General features: G+C 43.7%; 1 protein-coding gene across 10 annotated transcripts in view; it reads right to left on the bottom strand.

Moving 5' to 3' along the window:
* Positions 1–27,984, bottom strand: part of JMJD1C (jumonji domain containing 1C) — a 160,010-nt gene that overhangs the window by 49,885 nt on the left and 82,141 nt on the right. For 3 of the 10 annotated variants that reach the window (XM_038141280.1, XM_038141286.1, XM_038141291.1), the window contains exon 3: positions 6,416–6,529. In XM_038141280.1, the coding sequence (XP_037997208.1) occupies positions 6,416–6,529 (114 nt within the window). Of the gene's footprint in view, positions 1–6,415; positions 6,530–6,777; positions 7,403–10,082; positions 11,114–11,231; positions 11,520–11,578; positions 11,711–11,758; positions 12,475–27,984 lie in introns of those variants that run through there. The other 7 variants (XM_038141281.1, XM_038141287.1, XM_038141288.1 and 4 more) reach the window with 6 other exon arrangements.

The following is a 27,984-nucleotide window of genomic DNA, read 5'->3' as shown; positions in this document are numbered from 1 at the left end:
TTCTGAAGTCCAGTCTTTTAATTACTTACTTAAATACTACCTCCTAGAGTAGGATTAATGAAATCAAATCACTGAACTGGTTTTTCAGAAATTGTAGGAAGAATATGACTGGGGAAGGAAAACTGTTTTCCTATGGATCTGAGTGTCATCTGCATTGGGATAACCTCAGCTTATCCCAAGGACCTCACAACTCTTTCCCCATTCCTCCCTGTGTGCCTTCCCACAGCTTCAGCAGCTCCACCTGAACTGGTGGAGCCACACTATTTGTGTCACCTTCCTGTGACTGATGGCCTCCCCTCCACACTGCTCACTTCCCTAAGGCTTGTCAGATCTGAAGAACTCCACTCCTGAGCCAAACCTTGCTAAGAGACAAAAAAACTGACTGAAGCTCTTACTTCTTACCAGATCAAGGTAAAACAGAAAGGTGCTATTTTATTCCACCTCTTTTGAGAAAACAGAAGAAGTTCTCAAATGAGCAGCTCTTCTTCAAAGAGAAGCACAAACACAGGCTTAGGGCAGATGATGTACTCGTCCCTCTGACTCTACAAATGGAGGGTGCCAATCCCTCCTCCCTCATTGCTCTCCTTTTGGGAGCACTGGGATGAAACTCTCCTGTCCTGCACGTGTTGCTGGGAGTGAGCACTGCTGTGAGTCATCTGACCCACTTCTAGCTGGACGCAGCTTTGTGCTTCCCCACATGTTGGAGCCGAGCGAGCGATGTGTCGGTAACAAGCTGTTTAGACCATCGTGCTCTACAAGGCTGCCAGGGAAGCCAGCTGGACTCCTTATGGGTGGTCCAGAGACATGGGAAAGAATCGAGACAGTTCTTCGGCACAACGCTGAGAGGAGTTAAAGATGCAGAAAGCTGTGTGTGCCTGGGTTGTCTGTGGAGGAACTGAAAGCAGGAGGGGAGCACAGAGGTTCTGTGGCCGGCACCCGGAGCTCCCGAGCTGCTTCTGGCAACCTCAAAGGGTGGGACCAACCCCAAAAGCTCCTGCCTGCCCATCACTGGAGGTAAAAGTTTATGGGAAAAGCAATTTTCAGCTGCAGTAGTTATTTTTAAGCCTGAAGCCTAAAGTAAGAGAAGCCTGAAAAATGAGTGCACATATAATTATGGGGTGCTTAAAATACAGACAGAAAAATACTATTTTATCCCTGTTTCAAGATGTTTAAAGAATTTTTTATGTGCACATGTCATTACTATACAAGCCCAGCTTACTTGCTCCTACAAGCAAACAAGTCACGGAACCCAAAGGCATCCAGGTCTGAAATATCCCACGTCAGCCCATAATGAACAGAAAAGCAGAGCAGTGGTGTTGCCCATGGCCCTTCACTCAAGTCTTTCTTAATGGCATTACGACTTGAATTTGTAATAGATCAAGATAGGTGTATATTAGGGCCTGTATCTGATGTACCTACTGCACGATTAGTGGGAAAGTTTATTATTTCAACAATCTTTAAGGCGTGTTAGACATTTGACCTGCCAGCATTCAGATGTGCCACACACATTTAGAAAAAGAGCAAAGTACAGGTGCCTATCACTGTTCATGCAACACCTCCCACGGGGGATTTCTCATTGCCCTATCTTTACATCTGCAACCTTCAGCACAGAGGTAGACAGGCAGACTGTACCATTTTGAAACACTAAAGCAACCAGGCTTGTCTTCCAGAAAAAAAAAGTTCTGAAGGAGAGTGTGAGGCCTGAAGAGAGATTTCATCATAAATATTCATTCTTAGCAAGATTTTTTTTTTCTTTAAACCAAATAAGCAAGAGGACTTTTTAAAGACTGTGCACCCTTCCACTTTCCTCCCTGAGTGGTAAAATACCCTCTGCAGGACATTTAATGATTGTGAAGGAACTTCATTTGAATTCTGTCCTGCCTCCACTGTGCACATTTGCTCCAGTGCTGTGTGCTCAGAAATCCTTTGGAAATACATTATCACACACAGTATGTACATATTTGGAAGTATATAATCAATCATGCACCCTTGCTCTGCCCGACCCAGACACAGCTGAAATGCACTCACTGCTTCAGGCAAAGCACAGTCTTTCCAGATCTTTCCACAAGCCTCTTTTACTATGAAAAAAACCACAATATAAAACACTTTTTGTTATTCTTCATTTGCTTGTCCAAAGTATAATGCAGTTGACTCCAGCTGCTTCAGCCAGAAACAGCAGAATCACACACTTCAGCCCAACAGTGTCCGTGACGGGCACTGCCAAACACCACCCAGACAAAAACACCACTCTGATGAGGTCACGCATACCATGTGCTGGGCTTTAATGCTTCACATCCCCATCTATAGTCCTTCAAGTAAACGACAGTGCTTAAACAAATTAAGGCATGATTAGCTTTGCTGCTGCCTAACTTAATATGTGTACCACAAAACAGACACACAGAGATGTCACAGAGCAGTACAAATTACAGAAAAACACTTCAGTTCAAAGTATCTGATTTAGGTCACACTTGTATGTGTACACTCAACTGTAATATTTCCTTAAAACAGCTTTTTGGAAGAAGTGTTCATTTTCAGACTACACCAAGAGCCATTACTAAACTCACTATACTAGTGAATTTTAAAACACAGAACATACATGATATTATGAATGCAAAGTGGAATTCACATTAAGGACCTAACCTACATATCCATTTCAAGACTAGACTTCCTACAGATACTAATTTGATATTAAAAATATCAAAATGTTGTAAACTTTATGTCTATTTCCTACAAAGCACAGAATTTTCATTCCATTGCTAAGCAAAGCACCACAGCAAACCTTCACATCTGCTTTATCCTCAAGATCCCCCCACCACCACCATAAAAAGAACTACATGACTAAATGGTCTGACCATCCCAGATTAATGAATGAGTCAGTCACACACAAGTTTCACATGGAGAATAATACAGTTTACATCCTCCATGAAGCAACAGAGAGAAAAGCCACAGGAAACAAGTTGCAGGTTGCTGTTTAAGGCACCACACATACAGAATCCAAGCAATTTCTAAAGAGAAGGGCAGGGCTCTAAGCAGTACACACGAAAGGCAAAAAAGAGAAAAACCACATGGACATTTAAGCAGTAAAGAACAAATTCACTGGCAAGTGTTACAGTTGATATAGCAAACCTTGTGAAGGCATGGAAGTGGGCTCACATAATGCAGCAGCATACCCTACTTTTAATAACGATATTCATCTAGCCCTTAGCAAGGTCACTGAATCTCTTAACAATTGAAACATGTTTATTTATGCAAAGAGCAGACATGGCATGGGAACGCATGGGTCACGATTCCCCAGAAGTCCTGCCAAAGTCTCTTTAATCTTGTTCTGGAAGAACCACTTCTGGTAACGACAGTAATTTAGTTCTTTGCCTACTCAAACTTTGTTTTTCCTGCCAAGTCTGAAAGGATGCCAAGTGTGCTGTTTTCCCTGCTTTGAACAGTTGTCACCTTTACACTGGACAGCAGCACCTTATTCATGAAGCCTTTTGGCCCAATAGTTATGTGAAACACCAGTGTTTCTTGATCAGAACTGATGTGAGCAGAATTAGTACCAAATACTCGTCTGCTGCCCATTACCAGTATTATGAGTCTATGTAACGATGGGAAAAATTAGTCAGTAGTTAAGAATTGTATCTGAAGTGAAATGGAGCCTTCCCACACAAATTCAAACTTTGTTTTGGCAGGAAGATACTGGAATTTTAGGCACTAACAGCAAAATGCAATAAAAAAGTGTTTAGGTCAACATGGTCTCTAAGGACTTCATATTGAAAATGTGCAGCCATGAGAGCTTAAACAAAAACCTAAACACGTTTCAGAAGACTCAAAGTGAACTCATCCCTGCAAAGAATGATTCCTCAGTTCTGTCTTCTTCTCACAAGCAGATCAATGCTATTCCAGACTAAACAAGGGAGCCAAACTGCCATTTTTTTGCAGAGGAGATAGTAACAGGAAGTTTACCAGAAATTTATCTAGGACCTGGTATTATGGCAAGGAAAAGGGAGGTCTTTCAGAAAAAACATACAAGTACAAACTACCTTACACTAAGTGACTAATGGCTAGCAAATTCTAGCATTCACAGAAAACAGCATGCAAAAGGAATAGAAACAATCCTCCCACTTCAGCTATCTTTGAGTGGAAAGCCAGTCTCAGAAATAAAGCTAATATTTCTGTCTAACATACTGTTAGTACATATAGTTTCTATTCTCTTGAAGACATTATCATTCAGTAAAGCTCTTATCTGTACAATTAACCTGTGAAACTTGGCACTGAGATAGCGCCAGCCCTGCGAAGACAAATTCCTATGAAAAACATTTATCAAGCTTTTTATAACCATTCAAATAAAGAAATCTTTGCACTATTCATCAGCGAGTACAATGCTGTTTTATGCTACTACACTCAATATCCAAGCAATATCCAGTTAAAATGCAAATTCTGGGTGCCTTAGTACTTAGAGGAATCTCTGTCAGGAAACTTATTGTAATGTTAAAATAAACAGTTTAAGTATCTTGTCACCAAACTACTCAGGAGGGATACAGATCAACAGTCCTCATCTCAGGTTTCAATAGGTAACTATTTGCTCCATGAGAGGAGGAAACAGCCTGATCTAACACAGAATAGCCCTCTATGCATCAAAAATAGAGGCCAACAGTTAGGAAGAACAAGCTTATCTCTGGAACTATTTTTGACAAGCTACTGCTTTGTAGCAATTTCTGGTGAATATGCCTTTGAGAAGTGAAGTTGCCAACACTGCTAATTTCATATTACCAATCAAGACAGTATGACATATTTTGTCTGTTCATATGACATATTTCACAAAATGACACCTTCAACCTGAAGGCACCTTCCCAAATTAAGGTGCTTCCAAGCCTACTGCTCTATCAGTTAATATTCTTTGGGGGGCCTAAAATGCACAGAACATTGCTATGTCACTGCCTGGCAATGGCACTGGTTAACAAAAGGCAGTCCCTCCTATGCTCAGTTTGCTTTGTTCAGATCAGAAATGATCCAGTGCCAAAAGGAGATTGATTACTGTTACTGGAATGAGCATTACCAGACACATGATCTTGACAGATTTCAGGCAAAGGACAGCCAGTAGCACCAGTATTTGCTTTGTAAAATGAATCGGGAAGATTGCGGCTGGACTCTGAGGGTGAATTTACACTTCATGGCTCAGCTGATTTAGGAGGTCGCTGCTGCCAAAGGAGGATATCCCACTCCGTGTTGCGTCATCCTGACCCCCTCCGTGGAGGAAGCCGCGGCACTGGATGCACCCTGGGCTAATCCAGCTCAGCTCATCAACATCACAGGCTTTTCCCCCGCGCCGTGCCCCCCCTTTGCATGCTCCAAAATCAAGGCTGTGCTGGTTTCGAGGACTGAAGGCGCTAGTGCAGGGTCTGAGAGTGGGAACTGCTGTCTGCGGCACAGCCAAACTGTTCTAGCAGCTCGAGTCATAACATGTAACCTCACCCTGATGAGAAATGCTCAACTCGTTTGGCTTCCCTACCACAGACACACAAAAGCACCAGCCCTTCCATGAACTGAACCTGCCTCTCCCTTTCCCTAGGATTCTCTCTCAGCCACTCTTCTTTTTCTAGCTCTGTATTTGGCATTGGGAAAAAAAAAAACATCTTGGTGAAGCAGGAGGGAAGAAGGGGTGTCAGGACAAAATTACATAGCATTTATTCAGGGCCATCTGTTATTCCAAGCCTCTAAGTACTATTTCTGTATCACCACAGTGTACCATCCAAGCCATAAGGAAGAATTTATGGCTGTTGTAATTGCAATCAGTTCAGCACAAATTGAAGTATCAAGTATTTTTCTATTTGTCATAGAAGAGATTTTTAGACCTTCTTCTGAAGCAGCAAGGGGGGGAATCTAATTCTCTTGTTCTTTAAATACACACACATCAATATATTAATGTGTTTCTAATTAATGGAGAGGCATTAAAATCAAGGATACTGGAAATTTCAGCAGGCAACAGTAAGAGGAGTGTTTCTTTTTTAAGATATTAACATTTTCTGTTATTCATTTTCCAAGAGAACCAAAACTCAGGAAGTGGAATATCACTGTAATCATGCAAAGACCTGAAAATGAAAGCTTCAGAAGGAGGGATACTATCTTTTATCTGCTCTACAATTAATGGTACTGGTTAACCTTTAAAGGGGTCAGGTATTTTATCTGAAGGTGCTACGGTAATATTCGTGGCACGGTACACCTTGACATGATCAGATTAACTAGAATAACACAGTACCCAATATAATCTTTCACAGAACAAGGAACAATCTCTGCCAATAACCAATAGGAAATTGTTCCTGTAACACAGAACTAGGACATAAAATGCACTTAAACAATAGTAAAATCATGGCTTTGAAATCAATTAAATTGATAGTATTTATACATTAGTCAAATTCCTTACCTGATAGGGCTGAAAGGCACTATCTTCAGTTATGAAATCCAGCTGTTTGTCCACAAGGAATTCTACTGCAGTAATTGAATTGTATACACTTTTTCCAACCAAGGGCTTGAATGTCTGTCAAAGAAAAAAGAGAAAATCAGGCAAGTGAAAAAAACCCTTAGCATATCAAACCCCCAAAATTGTATAAATACTGATGTATTCATCCATTAAAATAAAATAACAGTTACTAATTATACAAGAAAGGAGGATTTTGTGCGCTGTCGTTTTTTTCCTTTGTGCCGTTGGTGGAAAACCAGCTAGAAAAGAGAACTACACCAACACATTCCTCCTTTCCTTCACTATGCTTGAGCAAGACTGTTTACCACAGAAGCTCAAAGTACGGGAGCACCATTCCATCCTAAACATACAGCTCAGCCCGCAGCTCCTCTCTCCCTGCCTGCAGGACCAGCTAGCACAGCAGTGATTATACTAAGGACAGCTCAAGTGGAAGCAGACTGCAGAGAAATCCCTCCCCCCGCTTCCTGTTCTGAAATCGTTCACCTTGCCTCAAGTCAACCATCTCATTTCCCTGCCCATCTCTGAACTGTTCTGACTCTGCTCCTGCCGCCCCCGCAGCCGCTCCTCCCTGCAGCAACCGGCTGCTCCAGCACAACGCCTCCGGCCCGCGGCGCCGGGCACGGGCGCTCGGCAGCAGGGCCGGGAGCCCTCCGCACTCACCCCGAGGGCCGCCAAAGCAACAAGGTGCTGCCCACCCTCGCTGCTGGAGGAAGCAAGAAATCTCCCAGCTCCGCTGCAAAAGCCAGGCACAGAGAAAAGGCTCGAACACCCTCGTACAGGCTTTGCCCAAAGCCCCTGCCCTCATCCAAACACAGCAGGATGCAGCAGGCGAGCAGGGAGGGCGCCGCGCCTGCAGCCATCTCCCCCGAGAGGGGCCGAGCAGGCAAAGCCTTCCCTGCTGGCTGGGCTTCCTGGAACAGAAGCACAAGGAGAGCCCAGCCGAGCGGGGATGTACCTACTGGGGATGAGTCAGGTGAAAAGGAAATCCCAGCGGATGGAGGGGAGAGAAATGCTGCTCTGAGGACAGACAGGAACAGCAAGAGGAAGACATCTGTGAACAAAAGAAATGACTGGCAGAAAGAACGTGCAGGATGCTAGGGGAAAAAACATGGAGGGACAGAAAAAAATAAGAGGAAAGTTATTTTACAGGACAAAAAAATAATAATGAGGGAAAACAGGAAAAGAAAAAAAAGCCCTTTGAGACCGATTCTAAATTTAAAATGCAGGAGAAAAAGACAAAGAGGAGAAACAAGGGCAGGTCAAACCACATGGAGCACTGAGCAAATGTTACCAACAACTGTAAAATGCTGCTGTAACAGCTCACATACAACATCCTGCAGCAACAGACCCCGAGTACTTACAAGGGAAGGCAGGATCACCACGACCTATTTACAGATGGGGAAACTGAGGCACAAAGCAATCCCATAACTTGACAAAAGCCACTAAGCAGGGCCGCAGCAGAGCCAGTGACCTGCCCTCAGCCAGTCTGCAGGCAGCTCCTAAGAGAGCACTCAAGGTTTTATCAGGCTTCATTACCTACTTTCAAAGGTGTTGCCTCGAGATTAGGCTAAATATAACCCAAGTGTCTCTGGAGCTTCAGCTCTGGCACTTACTAAACAAATGAGAGAATTCTTCATGGGAGATACATTATACTTTCTAATAAATCTATCAAACTCCTCAAATGCTCCGACTGAATGCACAGCATTCTTGTTTCCATTTTATTTAAGGTTTCACTTCAGCTGCTACTCTTTCTCAGACAAGGAAGGAAAAAAGCCAAGCCTCTCCACCAATAGGTAACTAGATGAAAGGGCTGGAAGAGCAAGAGTATATGATAATATTCCAACTACAGAGTCCAAATAGTAAATAATTATTTAACCTCTAATAGCTAAGAAAGGGCCTTTGCTCTTGCATCACTTTCCTATAATGGATCTTGTATTGCTAATGGTTAAGAGAGGGTGGAGTTCACATCATGGAATTGCAAAGTGTTGAGTGCATCAACTCACAAGCAGATTTTACTTTGAAAAAAGCCAATGTTGTAGTCCTTCAGCTCTTTAGCTGCCCCCATGTCTTCCCTCACACTGTTCTACTTTTCCCACACTACCTTCTTTCTAACTTTCCGAGCTGTTATTTAGGTCAATAAATGAGTTTCCGACTACAAACAACAGGACACACCAAATCATCAGCTAAAACGAAACTGTGTGGAATGTGGCTCGCAGTTATCATTCAGGATTCAGACAACAGAACAGATTAAGGTACATGTGAGCCACTGGTTTATCTTCCTACTGGTATTAAAAGAACTAGTTCCAAATATAGATCTGCGAGTGTGATTATTCTGAGAAGAGAAACGTAATGCCTTCTCCCTTACTTTCATAGATCTATGCCTGTAGACAGGTCAACGCCCCCAAAATACTCATGTGGAGGATGCAGGCTATCCCACAAGCACAGAGGAAAAATATGTAAATAAATAAAGCAAAACCACGCCATGTCACACACCTCCTCCTATGCGGATAGCCACTCAGCTGCACAGGACTTGAGATTTTTCAGACGCTATTAAAAAACATTCCCACTATCAACAACAAAACACCACCCTTAAGTAAACGCCTTCTTGGAAAAGCAAAGTCCAGACTCCATCAGTTCCATGAGATAGGCAGGCCACCAAGGAGACACCCAGCCTGGGGTAAGTTAAGGATTTGAAAAATTTTAAATAGAAGATGTAACTGAATTTCACACTACATATCACACAGGATTAAAGAAAAACAGACTGAGAGCACAGCAGGTAAGAATCAGCTATTAGAGGTAAGCATATGAGGCACGTAATGACATGAAAATATATATAAGAAGGTCCAACAGGCTCCTTGCAGATGCTCCCTCTTTCCATTCCCAAAGTGGAGGACAACTTTAAGGACAACCAAGCATACTGGCAAAAATCAGGATAAACTGAACCTCGGTAAATTAAAATCTCCCTTTCAAACCTGTAGTTTGTAAAAGAAGTTCTATATGTTAACCTAATTCCCCAAAGACCACAACAAAGCAGAGGACTCAAGCACTCAATTTTAAGTGACATCTGGCTTTACCAGTATTCTAACTGGATGCTTAAAAAAAAAATAAATCCCACGTTTTCCCCCACCAGATTTCCCTGCTTAGCCAAAGGGAGTTCCATGAACACACACGCACACACTCTCTCTCTCTTTGGCTGCTTTGCTAACAAGTTCCCTGATACTGAATAAATAAAATAAAAGTGATAAAAATAAATAAAAGTGTTTCTTACTCTGCCCCCTCACCATGATTTTACCCCGGCTCATGCCAGAAATAACCTGCCTACAAGAGGCAGCTGGCACAGCACTGAGTCTGAGAATTGGATTCTGGACCTTCTGGAAATTCAAATAATTTTTCAGAAGACATAAATTACCACCACTTCACAGCAAACAATCACAAAACCATTCAACAGCATTCACCAAATACCAATACAGCAAATTACTCAGCGACTGCCTTTTCTTATGCCCAATAACACAAGTCATCTCTTTATTTATCTTTCCAAAACCCTCACAGCAATCACAGGACCCACTTTCCCGAGGAAGCAGTAGCAAGCAAGGACACAGCGCGTTTTTACCTCTGCCTAGTGCAATTAAGCAGCTGGAGCGCTGGTGATCTGCCTCCAGCATGCGAGCAGGGAGCTCCCTGGCACTGGCCAGGGCTCCAGAAGCTGCTGCACCTCGACTGCTGCAGCCTGGGCGCTGCCAGGCTGTGACACCCAGAAGGCTCAATGCAGCAAATGCTCGGGTTACAGCTGAGCTCGCAGCTGCTGCCCAGCTCATCCCGCACGTAGCACTGCCTCAGCTGCCTCGCTGGGGCTCACAGCCTGCTTTGCTGGGCACTCAGTGCCGCAAGCCTGCTCCCCACACCACAAAAGCACATCCTGCAATGCTCACGTACCGCAGTGACCCTTTTTTAAAATCTTTCTAGAGGAATTTATGCCGTAAGCCAAACAGACTTTTAAAGAGTTAATAATATAATTTAGAAAGCTATTCTTGCACTGAAACATCTACATTCCATACTTCCTCTTCTTTAAAGCACAAAAATTAAAAAGATTAATTAAGCCTAATTTTTTACGTGCTATTCAGTAAACTTTTCCACACATTGTTCTCTAGCCTTGCTGTTTAGTCTGCAATAGCGCAAGCACCGGCACCTTTTCTTTATGACACTTAATCATTCAAAACAGCTGTAGCCCTCTCCCAACGCCTGTTTGTTGCCATGGTTTGTACTCAAAGGCAGAATTACCGAGTGGAAAAGAGCGGACAATCAGTAAAGCAGATCTGACGTTAAAATCGAGCACGGGGTTTCCTCATTCGCGGATTACCCTGCCCGCAATCCCTACGGAAGCGGCCGTTTCCAGCCAAGGCGTTATTCCGGGCGGAACTCTCGCAGCCCTTGGGCGGGGGGGGGCAGAAGGAAGTGCCCGTCGGGACGCGGGGAGAAGGCAGCGCCAGCCGGGCCCGCTGCCCGCCGGAGCCGCCGCATGGCAGGGCGCACCAACGGCGCCCACGGCTGTTCTAACGGCGGGCTCCGTGCCGTTAACGGCCGGCACCGAGTCCTGCCGCTCGCGCACCCCGCCTTAACGGCATAAACTTAACCGAAGAGAAAAAAAAAAAACAAAAAACACAAAACCTCAGTTTTTTTCCTGAACTCCCTTTCTGCCGTTCCCCGAGGGGCGCAGCCGCCCTGCTCGCCCCCGCGGGCGCAGGAGATGCCCGGTACTCACGCCGTCCCGGGGTCGCCGCGCTCTCGTCCCCGCCGGGCCGCGCACAAAGCCGCCGTCGCCGGCCGCGTGCCGCGCCGCGCGCGCCCCCGCGGGAGCCCGTTCGTCACGTGCGCCGCTCCGCAGGGATAGGACGGAGAGGGGCCGAGGGCCGCGACAGCCCCGCGGGCCGGGGGCGCGGCCCGTTCCGCCCCAGCAGCCTCGGAGGGCAAACAAAGGCGCCCGTCGCGAAGTTGAAGTGTCCACGCGGGTCTGTATCCCGCGGGGGAAGGCGCGGAGGCGTCCCCCGCCCCCCCGAACGACAGCGGCGGATTGTCCCACTCCCCCCCGCCCCGTCGGCCGGTACGCACCTCGCCCGGCGGCCCGGCCCGCGGGACCTCCGCGCCCGCCTCCGCCTTTGAACTCACAAGGAAAATGGTTCTCACCGCGCCGCTTCCGGGTCGGGCCGGGCGGCCGTGCCGGGGGCGGAGACTGCGGGGCCGGAGGAGGAGGCGGCGGGGAGGGAGAAGAGGAGGAGGAGGACAACTCACCGCCCGCCCTTTGTGGGGCCGGCGCGGACTACCGCGCAGCTGTGCGCTCTGCGGAGGCCCCGGCGCGTCCCCGCTGCTGGGTCATGGCGCGCTGCCGATGCCGCCGGTTACATAAGGGCGGGCGCGCAGTGCGCGGTGCCGGGGCGGGAGGAGCCGGGCGGGGAAGCACCGAGCCGAGCGTCGGGCGAGCAGAGCACGCCGCGGGAAGAGGCGGCGCTCGGCAGGCGCGGCCCGCGGCCACGTCCCGCGGGGGCGGAGTCCCGGGACACGTGTGGCCGTGGCTCGGGAGCGCGGCCGAGGCACCCGGGGGCCTTGAGCCTCCCGCTGCCGCTGCTCCGCGCCACAACCTCGAACTTCGTTTACGGCCTCAGTGCTTCGTGCCCCCGCGAAGCTGAGCCCGGCCTTGGAAAGCCGTTCTCAGTCCCTGCCGCGGGTGGGCTCTGGAAAGTTAGCAAGCGAGGGCTGCAGCTCGTCCACATTCAACCCAGAGGAGGAAAAAAAAAAAAAAAAAAGGCAATAAAAGGAAGGGCGGGTCAGGCATGAGCTCAGTGCCTGGTTTGGGTCCAGGAGCAGAGGGCGGTGGGCGGCTCCGCTCCCCCCTGCGCCGCCAGAGCCGGGGCTGCGCAGCCCAAAGCCTTCAGCAGCAGCACACAGCGCTCAGCGGGGACTCACAGCCCCGGAACGCGCGGAAAACTTCTCAAGCACAATCTGCTCATTTTTAGTATAGAACCTGTTTTCTCCCTGACGACCCCCCCCCCCCAAAAAGAAAAAAAAACCAAAAAAACCCACGTGTTTTCACACTTTTCAACACTAGCTAATGTCACTAACTAGTTGTTTACAGTTCACATGGAAGCTTCAACTGAATAGTCCAGGGGGAAAAGGTTCAGGGGACACTTACTTATGAGAAAATTATTTCCAGAGAGAAATTTAGCAAAAACACCTGTAATATACTCCTTGAGCTTAGCTCACATACATAAACATGGATAGTAAGAAAAAAAAAAAAAGAAAAAATAATCACAAGGGAGGTTGCGATAGAGACATTTGTTTCCCCCAAACTCTTTAAACATAAACAGCTGTACATTTTTCATTTCATGGAAAAAATACAAGGCGTGTCATTTGCCAAGAAAGCATGAGAATAATGGGAAATCAATGCATGACTACATCTCTGTTCTCATCTTGAATTATTCCAAATGATGTAAGCTGAAAGGTGTACTGGAATGCTATAACGCACTAAGCTCTGAAATAAAATACTTAGGTACAGCTAAACATTAAAGTTGAACTGGAAGGCTTTCTACCCACCACAGGCTTTTCTCCAGCAAACTGGTTTTCTCCCATAATAGCACACAAGCAAGGGCAGGAACCAGGCTACCTGTACATGGTGTTTGTACACTACCTGGCCTGCGCTCAAACCACGTAAGTGCAAGACTCCTGGGTTTCGCATGGAAAGGACACTAGCAGAGGCAGTTTACTGTATTGATTTTCCTTTTTAAGTGGTCTTCCATCCGGGCTGGCTCAAGACAGCTGAGCAGCCTTATATGGCAGCGAGGCTGCAGGGAGGCAGCAGTGCCTTGAGCAGCCTCCATCTATTCCTGACCACCCAGACTGGACAGTTGCTCCTCTGGTTTCTGGCACCCCTGCCACAGCCTCTCACCACATCCACTCAGGGCTCACCACCAGGAGAACACAGCTCACGAAGCTCCTTGGTTCCCCCACAACACACCTCCTGTCCCAGCCATGCCTTGGTAGGGGTGCACTGCCTTATCTCCAGAGAAAAAAAATTAAACATCTTCGTGACACCATTCTGACCTGATTTCCTTTTACTTCCTTCTTCTCACTGGGTAGGGGGGAATAACACCTCAGTCACTTTCACCAGTAGTGAGAGAGGTCATGCAGTAGCAAAGACTAAAATGCAGCCTTATTCCAGGTTTGGGGCTGCAGTTTGCACCGCTCTTCCCCCTTTGGAGTGGAAGTGTGCCTTGTTATCCGCCACCCAACAGCAACAGGGCCACTTGTTCAGTGAGCAGGACAGTCTTTCACAGACTTGGTCCTTCAGAGGCCTAATCGTCACTAAGAAATAAAACTTGACTTATCAGTAATAGCTGATACAAGAAAATATCTTGGAACTCAGACTTTGCCAAGTAATCAATAAACAGAGTATTTTTCCTAACTTAATTCCGTACTTGTGTGATCTTCAATTTAGCTTTTAAAGCACATTTTAGGTCACCTCCAAGAAGTACTGAGCATCCCAAAGGCATACTACTTCCACCACTAGATTCCCCCCTTTCTCATACACACAGTTTCTCATACAGTTTTAGGTTTTGTTTTACCATTTCTCTTAAGAGCCCAGACGCTTAATAGCTATTTCAGGAAGAGCAAACAAATGAAAAATGCCTATTACAGAGCACAGCATACTCGACGCTACTCTTGAACTAATGGTGCTGTGATAGCTGTGTGGTATGTAGTGCAACTGTCAAAGCAGGCAATCCTTAATAATATCCAAGACAGACACTATTAAAATACAAATCACAAGACGGTCTGGAGGACAGGCAAGTTTGCCCGTTTGGACAAAGCTTTATTAATAGACGGCGACTTAGTAACAAAGAATATTAATACCCAGCCCAGCACCACCAATTCATTACCACAGAGGGATTTTGCTAAAAATTCTCAAGTTGCACTAGCTATGCATGGAGTACTAACTCAGCAACTCTTATATCTAAGAGTTTCACTCAAAGACATCCTCAGGAAAAATCCACTAAGTGGTAAAATACCTTTTGGAAGTAAAAACAAAACCAAAGAAGTTGCTACTGGTATAATTGTTAATGTTAAGTAGACTAAGGCAACCTAAAGTGACATTTACATCATTACTACTTACAAAATTTAGTATGATATATATGTGTATGTTTTTAACAAAACACAGATTTGCCACATAAAGGTTAATTTCTAAATAAGAATTTTAAAAATTAGCATCTCTCCAAGTCTGGTTTTGACATGTGCAAACTACTACACTTTAAAAAGGCTTATTTAGTAGTCACATTATTTTAGCACTGTTTTCCACTACTGTTTGCTTCTTCTCACAATTGGGCCTGAGCTCTGTCAAACAAGCCATACTATAAGCTTGCAGAACAGAGCTGCCTTTGTTCTTTGGCACTGCCAGTCCCCTATGGAATCAGGCAGCACACTGAACTGCACTCGACAAACAATCCCTGACCTTCAATTACTGCCTTGGCTCGCTGCCACAGGATACATGTATTACTGGTAACACAGCGTGCCCTATTTTGCAGATAATCACTAGAACTACAGATAATCATGAAAATCAACGGAAAAATGCAAACATTCCCTTCCTAAAATCGCAGTTGTAACTTCCCCGGTGTGCTGCGGCACAGCCCAGGCTCGGGCCGCACGTGTGAGGACAGCAATACTGCAGGTTTTGTATTTTTAGCGACTGCGTGAAAAATTCCAGGTGGTGGAAGGCTTTGGACGTTTTCGGTTTGTTTTTTGTTTGCTTAGAGGCGGAAGGCACGCCGGGTTGCGCTGGCACAGTTGTGCAAGAGCTGCTCTTTTTTTTTTTTTTTTTGCCCTGCTATTTTTCCCCTCGAGGGGCCTGGCAGGTTTTCCAGCGGAGCGGCGCTGGCTGAGCAGGCAGGGGCCGGTGGCAGCTGCAGCCCCGCAGTCGCGGGCTGGCCGGCAGCCAGCGCCCGGGCCCCGTGCCACCGCCCCGCCGGGAGCCGCGGCCACCGGGAACAGCGCCGGGGCAGCGACACACACGGAGCAGGCCTTCTGCTGTGACCCCCTTGGGTTTCTTGCAGGCGGAGAACCCCTTGAACTGCAAAGCCCGCTCCTTCTCACCGCGCCACAGAAACCCACGTGTGCGCTGCCGCCGGCCAGGAAAGAGCACATGCAAATATTGCAAATGAGTAAATATTTAAACTTGAAAACAAATGAAGGTTAGTTAAATCGGTCTTCAGCATTTAAATTAGCATTTTTTTTCTACTTATCTTCTTCCTGTCTGTGCTGCTCCACATTTGCTTAGCAAGCAGAACCGTTTCATAGTGATAGTCCTGCAGATATTTCCTGCAGAAATAATGCAGTGCAAGGGCAGAGCTATGGTCAGCCTCGCGTTAGTGGAGAAATTAACCTTCTCATTATGCATTTGTGCAACCCGTGACTTCAGACCCTGTACTTAAGTGCAGAAGCCAAAGTCCAAAGGAGAAATTAATGTGTGTGAAACAATCATTACTGCTGGAACTGCAACACGAGAAATGCAGCGACTGGCATTCAGGTGCCAGTTCATTTGGCAGAGTCTTCATTTAACTCTCCTTTTCTTTGGTTATTGAGGTGGGCAAATCAGACATGCAAAAACTTCACCAGGCTATCTTTAGTAATTTTTCAAAAATGAGAAGCTGAGGACAAGAGTGTACATGAAGGAACATATGCAACAGTACAGTTAATACACTCCAGATCAGTGCTGATTTTACAGTATATTTCAAATGAATCAAATTTAAAATATGGTTTCTATATTTTTAATGTTTTCAATCTACTTTTAAAACCAATTTTGTCCTTCCCTGGGCAGGCATCATGGGGTTTAATGCTGCATGCATCAACATGACTGTGCAATTTTCCCCATTACTTCATCCCCATCTACTTCATCATACCAGTACTGTTAACACAACTCTGGGAATAAGCGCTGTTAGTGATCTGGTGCTATATCTGTGGCTGAATCAGTGACCCTGCTGCAACAGGAGACCAATAATTGTGGTAAAAGAAAAACCAGATTCATGGCCTTAAAGAAAAAAAAAATCATCATTGTAGTCAATAGAATTGTATGAGTTTTCTTATTTGCTGGGCAGTGCTCTAACTCCAGATTTATGTTCAAATACAAAATATTGAGCAGTCTCTCAGGCATCACTTTGTGGATGCCTCATTTTAAGCCCAACATCACTGTAAAAGACTTGTGTTTTCCTAATCCCCCTTCCCTCATTAATTGATCCTAAATGCTGGGACCCTTGCCACTCACTCACATTGAGTAACATCAATGTCACCTTATGTGTGACCTGCTCTCTCTCACTTCTGGGTGCAGGTCTTTCTAACAAAGCTTATAAACCACATTTTTCTACCCATCCCCATAGTTCAGAGCACCAGCCTATATTGCCTGTATTCATTCTGCATTTCATTCTGGCCTTAATAAATGCACACATGTTCAGACCATGCAAAATGCTGTCACAAACACTCCCAGCCACTCTTGGCATTCCTTCCCCCTGCAGCCCCATCACATCACACTGCACTTTCCGACACAGCATCTTCCAGTCCTGGTATCACTCATTTACCAATTTCAGGAACAATTTACTGGCAACACTAGCAAAGCTGATTCACTGACATCTTTCCATTTTCTCCTTAAAACTCTGCCTGCTGTATTGACCTCTGAAACCTTGACAATGGCTTGGGCACTGCTTGATGGAAGCCTCATCTTCCCTCATAAGCAATGCCTTCTATTTCCCACCTCCTGTTTCTGTGTGTCATCTGCCCTTGACTCACTCTCTCTCAGATTTTAACTCTGTGCAGAAAGGAACCCTTTTCATTCTGTGCTTGTTGTGCAACTCATTGGACAAGGGAATTCTGGACTTTCATGTGAGTTTTCAATTGTCGTGGTAATGTGCCATAACATTCATTAACCTTGGGACAGATTCTGTCTTCTACAAAGCAAGCACAACAGCTTCAAGTTCATAAAGCACAACAGCTTCAAGTTCATAATGTTCTTACCCACACTCCGTCTGCAATATTCATCAAACCCTTTTTAACTTGGGTGCCATCCATGTTTTGCAGTATTCATGCCTTTTCAGCCTTCTTGCTTCCATCACAGTGATGCCAAACTCCATCCAACTCATTTCTTGGCTTTTCTTTCTTCTCCCAACCTTATCAGCAACATTCACAATGTTCTTGCATCCTTTTCCCCAATAACTTACTGGATGTAACATTCATTTACCTGGCCTCCTTCCAGCCTCACCTCCAGTAAAACAACCTTAATAAGAAAATCAGCTTCAGGCTTCTAAACATCCACTGCATTTCTGCTCTTCTGATTCAGCGGTACTGTCATGTCCCTCTCATTCTTCCCACTAATTGAAGTCCATTACAGAACAGGAGTCCACCTTTCACCCTCCTACTATTTCCTGTTCCTCTCAGACTACATTCCAACTGCCTCTCAGAAGCTCATCTTGCTTCCTGAGTCACCCAGATCCAGCTTTCATAAGGCCCCTTTCTGTTCTTACTACCCAGAACCTAAATACCTGCCTCACCTTTTTCCATCTTATCCCCTACATATTTGTTAACTTGAATTTCCAGAGCACTGGGGTTTTTTTTCCCAATTCTGCTGTTTTTTCAGCTCCTCTGCCCTGCCACTCCCTGTGTCCTTTGTCTAGAGCATCTTATTCACCAGCTTAGTCATCTTCCTGTCTTTTAAATGGACTGTATTTTATTTTGCATTTTTCTGCTTGCTCTTCACCAAAACAATTCGGGAGCATCCTCACCACAGAAAGCTCAGCTTCCCACTGAAGTTGAGGCTCCTCGATTGCTCAGGATGCTGGCAGGCCCTTTGGTCCAGGGACTCCTCCTGGAAACAAGCCACTGGCTCCATCGGAGGCGAGTCAGGGTGCGGTTCTGAGGGAGCCTCACTGCAGGCATCACTTCCTCTTACAGCAGTGGTGAGCATGCACCCGTGCTGGTATTTTCCATTCCTGTAGCCCCACAGGACTCTTGTAACATCAAATGCTCCCTATATGCCTGACACCACACCCAGGGCATGCAACGTATTCTTGACACCATGCTATAAAATGGTCGCTTGAGTAGTAGGCTGGGACAACTCAGTTAAGTGTCTGTGGGGAGTGGAACTGGCTTTTGAAACAGAGCTGGCTATGTTAACGAGGAGCTCCTGTTTGGAGCTATTCGCAATAACAAAAGCCTCAAAAACACACAGAAGGTGAAGAAGAAAAATCCTGAAAAAATATCAAAAATAGAGAGCAGTATTTTAAAAGAACGTGTCGTAGAAGCTGAAAGAGGGGAATACCTACTTCATGTTATCATGTCAATAAAGTTGTTGTACATAAATTTGGATTCAGTTTCTGAGAAGCAAAAGACTCCTCAGGGCCACTCCTCGAGGCCTACATTTACTCCTTTTACTGACAGCAGTGCATTTCACTGTTTGTCAGACACAGTAAGAGCTGTAGAATAAGCACATTCAATCTGCGACATAGTCTGAACTGAGGAGGAAGAGGGTGGTCCAGGGATGGTGAATAGTTAAAAGGCTGCAACCTCTACTCCTTCCTCCTTTTCTACTTCCACCGTCTCCAGAAAAGCAGGAACCCATTTGGCAGTTCTTTAGGCTTTCTGTCTGGCTGTCTATGGATTCCCATAGGCCATTCATGGAGGGAGAGGATTACTCATTTTGGGCTCAGTGCCTCTTTGCTCTTAGTCCCAGCTTCTTGGGAGCAAGGTCATATTGGAACATTGTTCTGTGTTTTGCAATACATCTTTTTTTATATTCTAAACATTGTACACTTTACCCATAAGGGTATCTTAAAAGTAGTATTTTCATATTTCCAGACACTAAGACTGAAGTGCGTTTTAATTCTTTATAAAAAGCTCCATCTTACTGAGACAACATGCTAATACATACTCCTCAAATAAAAACACCAGACTGTTCACCTCACCTGTGTGAGGGAGGGAAAGAAACAATCAAGTGTCAGACTACACAGAAATGTATTTTAACCTTCCTGAGCAGTATTTTTTCCTGCTATGATTATTTTATAATCATACTGTAACTCTGTCAGACCTCCTACACAGATACACTTGCTAATACACTGGTTTGATTCCTAAATCTGTAGCATTAAAGGCTTGGAAGAACTTCTCCAATAAAAAAAACTCTTATAAGCATAAGCCACTAAGAAGGTGAGGTTAAAAGTTTAACATTTGATAATAAAAAGTCTGATGGAACAGACAGGGTTTTAGTCAATATATCCCAGCTTCAGGATAATGCTGAAATAATGTTGAAACACCATCAGTCTATCTAGTAAACAAATTAGAAAATAACCTAGATATCATAATGGATTCTCCCCCCGCCCAATGCTATTTTTAGATTCTCACATCTGCCCTACATGCTTGTCCAGTAGCAACCTTGATGGACAAACACTTTTTTTTCCGTTCAGGAAAACACAGGACAGATGGCGTTCAAAGTATTTCTCTCCGAGATAACAAGTTTTCCGCTTTTTATAAATTCACTTATCTTCAAACTGTGACAGCTGTGAGTTTAAAGATAAAATCAAAATGATCCAGATCTTGTTCATCTCCTTTCTGTAGGGTCTCTGAAAGGTCACACAAACATGTCTCACTCAGAAGTTTTCTGCAGAATGTGAAACGTTTTTCTAAGTTTAAACTTATTGGTATTTTAGAAAAATGCAATGTATTCTTTTCCAAGTTACGTCTCAGGTCTGTATTGTGAATTTGGGATCTTCTGCATGCTTTGTGTAGTTTATCAGATAGTACTCCCCTCCAAGATCTATTTAGAGTAGTGATTCCATTCCCCCATATTAGCATGCGTGGCAGTGTTACTAACCTGCATTTTCTACCTCCATGTAGTCTCTCATGTTAGATTGTATTCTATGCTCTGGCTATCCTCATCCTCCTCCCCTGTACCCTCTTTGGCTTCAAATGATCTTTCTCCAGCATGGATGAGCAGAATTATGTCTGTGAGTGTGAAAGGGCTCTGGGGGCAGCTCCAGGGGGACACAAGCATGCCTCTGTTCTCACACATCCCAGAGTCACACCTGCCATCAGCTTGACATCACACAGCCGGTTCTCAGTCCTCCTCTGACCGGCCAGAAGGCTCAGAGCTTCTCCTTGCCAGTGCTTCTGCTGGATAAGCTCTCATCTATATTTGCCATCTGCTCCTAAATCCACCACTTTCTGTTTTATGCAGTGACATTTTGTTCCATTTTTATTCCTTTGTTTCTCAAGGATATTCCATTTTCATTGCATAAAAACTCCTCATCCTCTGTGTTAAGGGCTTCTCCTATTCTGCACCATCTAGTGCTTTAATCAGATTTATTGAATTAGTCTAAACATTTTAGTAAAAACACGAAGAAAGTCATTTCCCAAATGTGCTAACAGCTATTGGCAGACAAAACTGTTCCACCACAACACTCCACCTGTTTCAATACCACATAGCCAACATCTCATAAACTCATTCCTACCTAATTTACTGTTCACTCCACTAATCCCAGTCTTCCTCTGATTGTTCACTGCTTGACATACTGTGGAATGCATTACAAAAGTCTTGATGAATGATATTAATTACATTTTCTTGCCTCACAGCAAAGCCAGCTGAAGTTTTTATTCAGGTGGGTCCATGATATAGCATTTCAAGGTGCTGATGGTTATGAGTAGACCAGGATTAAGGGCAGAGGGAGGAAACACACAGTAGCTATAATCAGTCTATTTGTGAAAACTTTAAAGAATACAAGACCATGAGTAAAAGGCAGCATTAAATCAAAAATGTCAAAGGAAATTTCCTTGCCAAATAAAAGAGCAAGCTAGAGAAGCAGATCTATATCCTGACTTTGCCTCCTATGATACTCATGTGTGCAAGCTAAACACATTAGACCGAAATGAAACTAATGGAGATGCATATCAGGAAAAAAGAAGGAATAAACAAAACAAAACAAACCCCAACAACAACAACCAAAAAAAAACCCACCAAAAAAAAACCAAAAACAAAACAAAAAAAAGCCCAAAACCCAAAAAATTAACACCTCCAAATATTCAGAAATCACCACTAACTATTTGTGAAAATTTGTATGTAGAATGCAGTTCCCAAAGTCACCTACACTGGGTCTGGTCATACTCACTATATTTATTAGTGACCCAGATCATGGAACAGAGACTACATTTATTAAACTGACAACCAACTAGCTTGATGGGACTGCAAATTATATTAGAGGACAAAAAGGAAAACTGGACAAGTGGTCTGAGAAAAAAGATGATATGCAAAACACTGCACGTAGGCAGAAGTCAACAGCAAAAATACTGAGTGGCTAAGGAAGAATTCCATAGAAAAAAAAGAGTTTAGGTTCAATTTATGGACTGAGTTAACAGTATCATGCTGTAAAAATATAAACACAATAGTGGGATATATGAATGTTTGTACAACCTGTGTTCAGCATTCATAAAGCCTCAGTTATAGTACTATAAAGTGAGCAGAGTTCTGGATGTTGCTCTTCAAGATAGGTATGTACAATAAAATGAACATAGTTTTGGAAAATACCAAGTGAATACAGACTGAAGAGACTGGGAGGGGAGAACAGCTGGGTGTGTCTCCAGTTACGAAAACAGGATGCTGCAAGGAATAATTTCTTAATCTCTACAGCAGACACAACAAGTTTTAACTGCCTTAATTAAGATTAGATGATCTCAAGGTCTTTTTCAGTAGTACAATTCTAGAGTCATCTAGAATTGACTAGTAGTACAATTCTGCCAAGTCACTGACCTCTCCCAAATAAAAGAGCATTTAGAAACACATTGCCAAATTAATGGTATCTTCAAGTCTGCTTTTATTATGCCATGTACCTCTCTGCCCAACATCACCTACTTCATGGCTTCCCTCAACAGCAACAAACCATTGTTCCTGGGAGGGCTGCAGTGCAAAAAGTGTCTCGAGACCTTGCTCCTGGCAGCAGTATTCCAGTGCTCTTGAGAGCTGGGAGGCACCAGCTTTCCCTGGCTGCTCTGAGCCCAGCCTCCATATTCCCACCAGTGGAGCTGAACAGGAAGATTTACCTGCAGACCTTGGGAAAGGTTCTGGCAGATCATGCCTGACCTGAATGCCATAGAATGGCCTTCCTTGTCTTGAAGATTAATTGTCCCCAAAGACAAGTATAGGTTCAATAAAATTCACTCTCTGAAGTAAATAATTGTAGTTTACTTTCTTTAATCTCCAAAATCCTTGATTGCCCCTCACCCACATATGCCTTCCAAAGTTTTACATATTGTGAGTATAGACTGACAGGCTTTTAATTGCTTGCCTAATTCTTCCTTTCTCCCTCTTCATGTTGGCACTGCTTTTGCCAATGATTGGTATCACCCTGAAGGAAAAATTAGCTAAAATAGTTACAATCAACACTAATTTTTTCCTAATTGTGAGATGAAAATTTCTCTTGGTCTTTGAGTAGTTTACGATCCTTAAGTTCCCTCTGGTTATAGCAACTGCCATCTTCTTACTCTCATACATGTAACATTTTCCTCTATTTATCGTTATCCTTACTGAAAATTAGACCAAAAATATTTAATGTTTTATTTCTGTATTATGGTTATTCTCTATCCTTCTCAACACATAAAACCTTATTTTTATTTACTTTCACACAATTTGCAAGATCAAGTTTTAATTTTTAGGAACAAACCCAAATTAAGTTGTACTGTCCTCTTCCCCCCGCTCCATTGCCTGCAAGATTCCTGCATTAGTTGCACTATATAGTCTCAGGATGACTATTCATCCATTTTGAACGACAGACCAGGATAACTCTTTACTGAGGATTTCATTTCCAGGCAAGCTTTACATATCTGTAAGTTCCAGAAACTGAGTCCTGAGGCTCCTTACACCTGTGACCAATTTTGCTTATTTAAATTTGCCCCTAAGATTCAAAATCTAGATTTCCAAACCAACTTCTCTATATTTTTTTTCCACATATTTCAAACACCATCAACCCATGATTACTAAGGGTGCAATTTTACATTCCACTTCATCTGATGAACTGTAAGCTGCCACTGGCTGGGAATGCCTGAGTGCCTCAGCAGCCCCAAGCAGTGGCTGCAGCTCTCTGGAGACCTGATCCATCAGAACTCAGCCCAGTCTCACTGACTCATTCCCACTGGAGTCACCTTGCTGATGTAACGCGTGCCTTGGCTGCGTGACTGCTCAGATGAGCTACACAGGGGCAGAGAGAGGGAAGCCAGCTCTTCAGCAGATGAGAAAGCACAAAGGGAAACTGAATGCTCAATCCAAAATTATTTTCTAGAATATCCTCATTGCTTTTCAAAGTGAAGATTTAAGAAGCACTTTCTTCCTGATGGTTCAGTGACTAGTTTGAGGAAGAAACTTGCCAGCAATCAAATCCAGGAGTACCTTGGCCCTATCACTTCTCTTATCTCCACTGGGGAAAGTAAACCACCTGATAATAAGGCAGTATTTATCTAACAACACCACATACAAAGATCCCTACCCCTGTTTGAGTCTAACCCTGGGGCTAACACAGATTCTTTGCTCCTTCTGTCATCTTTTTCCAAAGTGATTGTCAGCCAAACTGAATTCAGTCTGACCTTTTTACACCAAAGCCTTTTCTTCTAGTCCACTATATAATTACTACTGCACAACTTTTGCTTTTGTTCAGTTATTTCTGAACAGCACAAAGCCTTTTAAACACATCTAGTCCAGTTAGTAAGAGCATTCTGCCAACCTTCTGATACTTAGATGTTTTATATCCTGACCTCTGTGAGAAGCTCAGATTTCTCCATTTTGTTGTCCAGGCTCCCAGCATTTCAGTTACTTCTTAGTAATCACATACCATTATGCAGTGGAAATTTTTCCCTAGCTGCAATGCCTGACTATCATTTTCCTTAATCATGGAACTCTTTTCCTTCTCAGTCTAGTCTTCTACCCACTGGCACTTTTCCCTATGCCAAGAAAGAAACAACATTTACCCAACAGCGAGGTCTGAATGGAGGTCACACTGCTGGTGCTGGCTTTTCCTTACACTGAAGTTCCCAGCCGTTGCAGTAGCCACCTTCTCCAAAGGCAGTTTTTCTAGGTACTTGGGATCAGAGCCTCTCTGTGACTTATCTCCTCAGTGCTCTCTCACCAGCTATCATACTTCCATGTAGGATTGTCAGAGCATCTGCTCTGCCTTCTCCACGATGGTATGCACATCTGCAATCCACCACGGGAGAAATGTACTGTCGTTTACCCTATCATGAAGGCTAATGATGGAGTCTCTCCTTCCCACTCCCACTCAAATCCCTTCAGGATCTTTCTCAGCTTTCTCATTCCTCATTATCTTCCCATTCAGCAACATCAAAAGTTCCACCAAGAAATCTGCAGCTTCTCAGCTTTCCCTTAATTCTTGGATCTGGTTTAGGTTCCAGCCTCATTGCCAATTGCATCTTGAGCCTCCCTGCTTTTCTGGTTTTTTTTTTCCTCTTCACTTTTGAACAGTTTTAGTAATTTCATGCACAGTATATTTAGTCATCTTTATTAAATCTGCCATTTTTCAAGTTTCCTCCACCATTCCTTTGATTATTAACTCTCCTTTATTTTGAGTCCCTGCCTTTAAAAAGAACACACACTAAACTCCCTCGATATACTCACCAGTTACACAGCAACTACTTATCAGCTGCTTGACTTTTGAAACCTCTTGTCTAAAGGAATTTCAGTCCTTCATTTAGATCAGCTGTGGGTAGCAACAGGAACCAGTCTCATACCTAAGTTCACATGCTGTCCATAAATTACATTCAAATCAAACACTTGTCACTGGTCCTCAAGAAACAAGATTTGCTTCCCAATGCCTCAGGAGAGGGTGCTGTGCTGGCTTTGCTGACCTCTGCTATAAGCTCAGGGCTTTGTAACAGACTGGATGTGTCAAAGATGTCTGCTTTGGTTACTCCCATGGAAGTCTATCCAAATTTGGCACAGTTAGAGGACTTAAAAATTAAAAAAAAAAAGGAGTTCACAGATGTCTGACTGAGAAATGCTTGCAAGCAAGGTGCTGTTTCCATTCCTGACAATCACTGCTCCTGATTACTGAGGGTTGTGGCCGTAGAGATCAGGACAAAGAGTGCTCCCCATTGCCGGCACCCAGCACTAAAGAAAAAGGGAGACAAAAGCAGAGGAGAAGGCACAGAGGCAGGGAAAGAACCACCAGGTGGGTGAGAAAGAATGAACACACAAAACAGCTGGCAATGGATTAACAAGAATGGAAAGCTCTGTGTACTGCCACCACGCATTCCCCTTGGAAGCTGGAAACACACCTAGAAACCCCAGGCAACATTCCTCTGGTGTTTTACAAAGACAACTTACTGCTTCTTTTGTACCTGGGCCACAAAACCTGCCAGCCAACTGATGTGGAAAAAAGCACTTTGCACTGTAAAATGCTTGTGTACTAAGAGGGATTAAGCTTCTCTTTATCCTGCCCCCTTCTCTCCATCATTTAAAACAGTTATCCTGCAGGGATCACCCCACCCCAAACTGACTGGAAGGAGCAGCATTTTATTTCTACAAATACTACCTGCTCACAGCAGTGTCAAAGGAGAAATCATCCAGACACTCTCCTCATACACTGTTCTGCTTAATACCTTCCTCTTTCCTGGCCTGTGTCACTTCTGAGTATTTTTGCCACTTGCAAGATACTTACATATGTGAGGATGAGAACATTGTCCTTCATTTTTGCCTTTCAACTTAGTGTAGTAATTAATTATTTTAAATAATTCTCCTGCTCACGTTCAATTTTTAATAACAGTTTTTCAATTTACTATTTAAATTACTCTTTTTTTGGCCCAACTAGCCAGGCATAACTGACACAAAATTATCAATAAATCAGATAACAGCTTCAAATCTAGAACTATTCAAAAGTTGGGGGGGGGTTACTACTATTTAAGATATTCTCAAGTTGAGCTTAAAGACATAAACAGCGGATGGAAGTTTAAGAACAAAGCCTCCCTTTGGTCTTTATAGTCTCATACCTGTAAAATGTTGGTTAAGAGAGTAAAGAACTTTACTCTCTTCCTCGACCCCAAAGTAACAAGAACCAAGCTCTACATAAGCCAGGTACTGAGGGAACAGAAGAGTAACTCTCACTGACAGGTTTTTATTTTTCTCTGAAAGAGAGCTGTATCAGACCAAGACTCACAAGTGGAGCTAGACAATGGAGCAAGCACTAAATCTCTAGGACAATTCCTCCCTCCCCCCCACAATTGCACAGTGCTATAACACTGCACATTGAATTACTTCAGGAGAATCTATAAAATAAATTACCCATTTCTGGTCAAAAATCCCAGCTGTGAAGCATATAGTCATTTAGCCTATAAAAAGCAAAAAACATAACCTTTCCTGCTCCCCACCACCCCACAACCTGTTCTGGAAAAAAAAAAGAATAAGTGTGACATTTTCCAATGAATATAAAAGCTAAGAACATTTTGAGAAAGAAGCACAGTTACCTTACTTTTAGAACTACCTTCCCATACGACAAAATCATTCTGGCATACCTGCTGAGAATGCTTCATTTCTCTCTCTCAGTCATTATTGAGCCTCTGAAACTCTCTGGGTTTCTCTAAAACTGAGTTATACCTGACTTTCTGTGTAAGATTATTAGTCCTAAAAAAAAAGGGGATAAGGAAAAATACATCCACAGGTTTGAGTCTATTGAGCAGAAGATGCTTTGCACTAAGTGGCTTTAACAGTAGTTTTAATGATGGAAGAAACCCCCATACTGGCAACTTTTTGTCTGCCTACAATGACCTAAGTAACATTACCAATGGACTTCAGCAATAAATACCTCATCATTGTAATGAAAAAGAAATGGACCCCTAGTTGTCACAGCAGAATCTAAATTAGGTTTCTATATTTAGCAGTACCACCTTTCTTTTGAGGATAGTAATGTGCTTCAGTTGAAGGGCAAAAGAACTCATAGGAAGTTGGTGCAGAAGCTCCTGAACCTGAATGAGTGGCAAAAGAGTGCAAGCAGAGAAATTTATATGTAATGATGATGCGTACCAAAAGTAATTGTAACATCGGCATTAAAACTAATTTGTAGAAGATAGGAGGTGTGTGAAATTGGAAAGTGACGTTTAACTAGCTGAGTTCTAGATCTTTAAAGAAATTAAAAGGACAAAGCTATTAATTCCATTATCAGCTTTTTATTTATGGCCTTTCCAAGAGAAATTTTAAATTATTTTTGAGAAAAAGGGAAAGCCCTCTGTTTTGTTGTCTGGTCTGGTAATACCTCGCAGCCTTACTTCTCAGATGCAAAAACTTACCATTTATTTTCAGAAGTTTTCTCTGTATGCACAGACACACCCCACTGAACTCTAGATTGTAACAGTGTTTATAATATGAAATGTGTACTTTATTGGACTTTACATTCTGCTGCACAATCTTACCTTTCCAATCAGAGAGCCCTTAACACTGGGCTAAAAAC

The sequence above is a fragment of the Motacilla alba genome, chromosome 6 (genome assembly GCF_015832195.1).
Source record: "Motacilla alba alba isolate MOTALB_02 chromosome 6, Motacilla_alba_V1.0_pri, whole genome shotgun sequence".
Taxonomy (NCBI): domain Eukaryota; kingdom Metazoa; phylum Chordata; class Aves; order Passeriformes; family Motacillidae; genus Motacilla; species Motacilla alba.
This window is presented reverse-complemented; position numbering and strand designations above follow the sequence as displayed.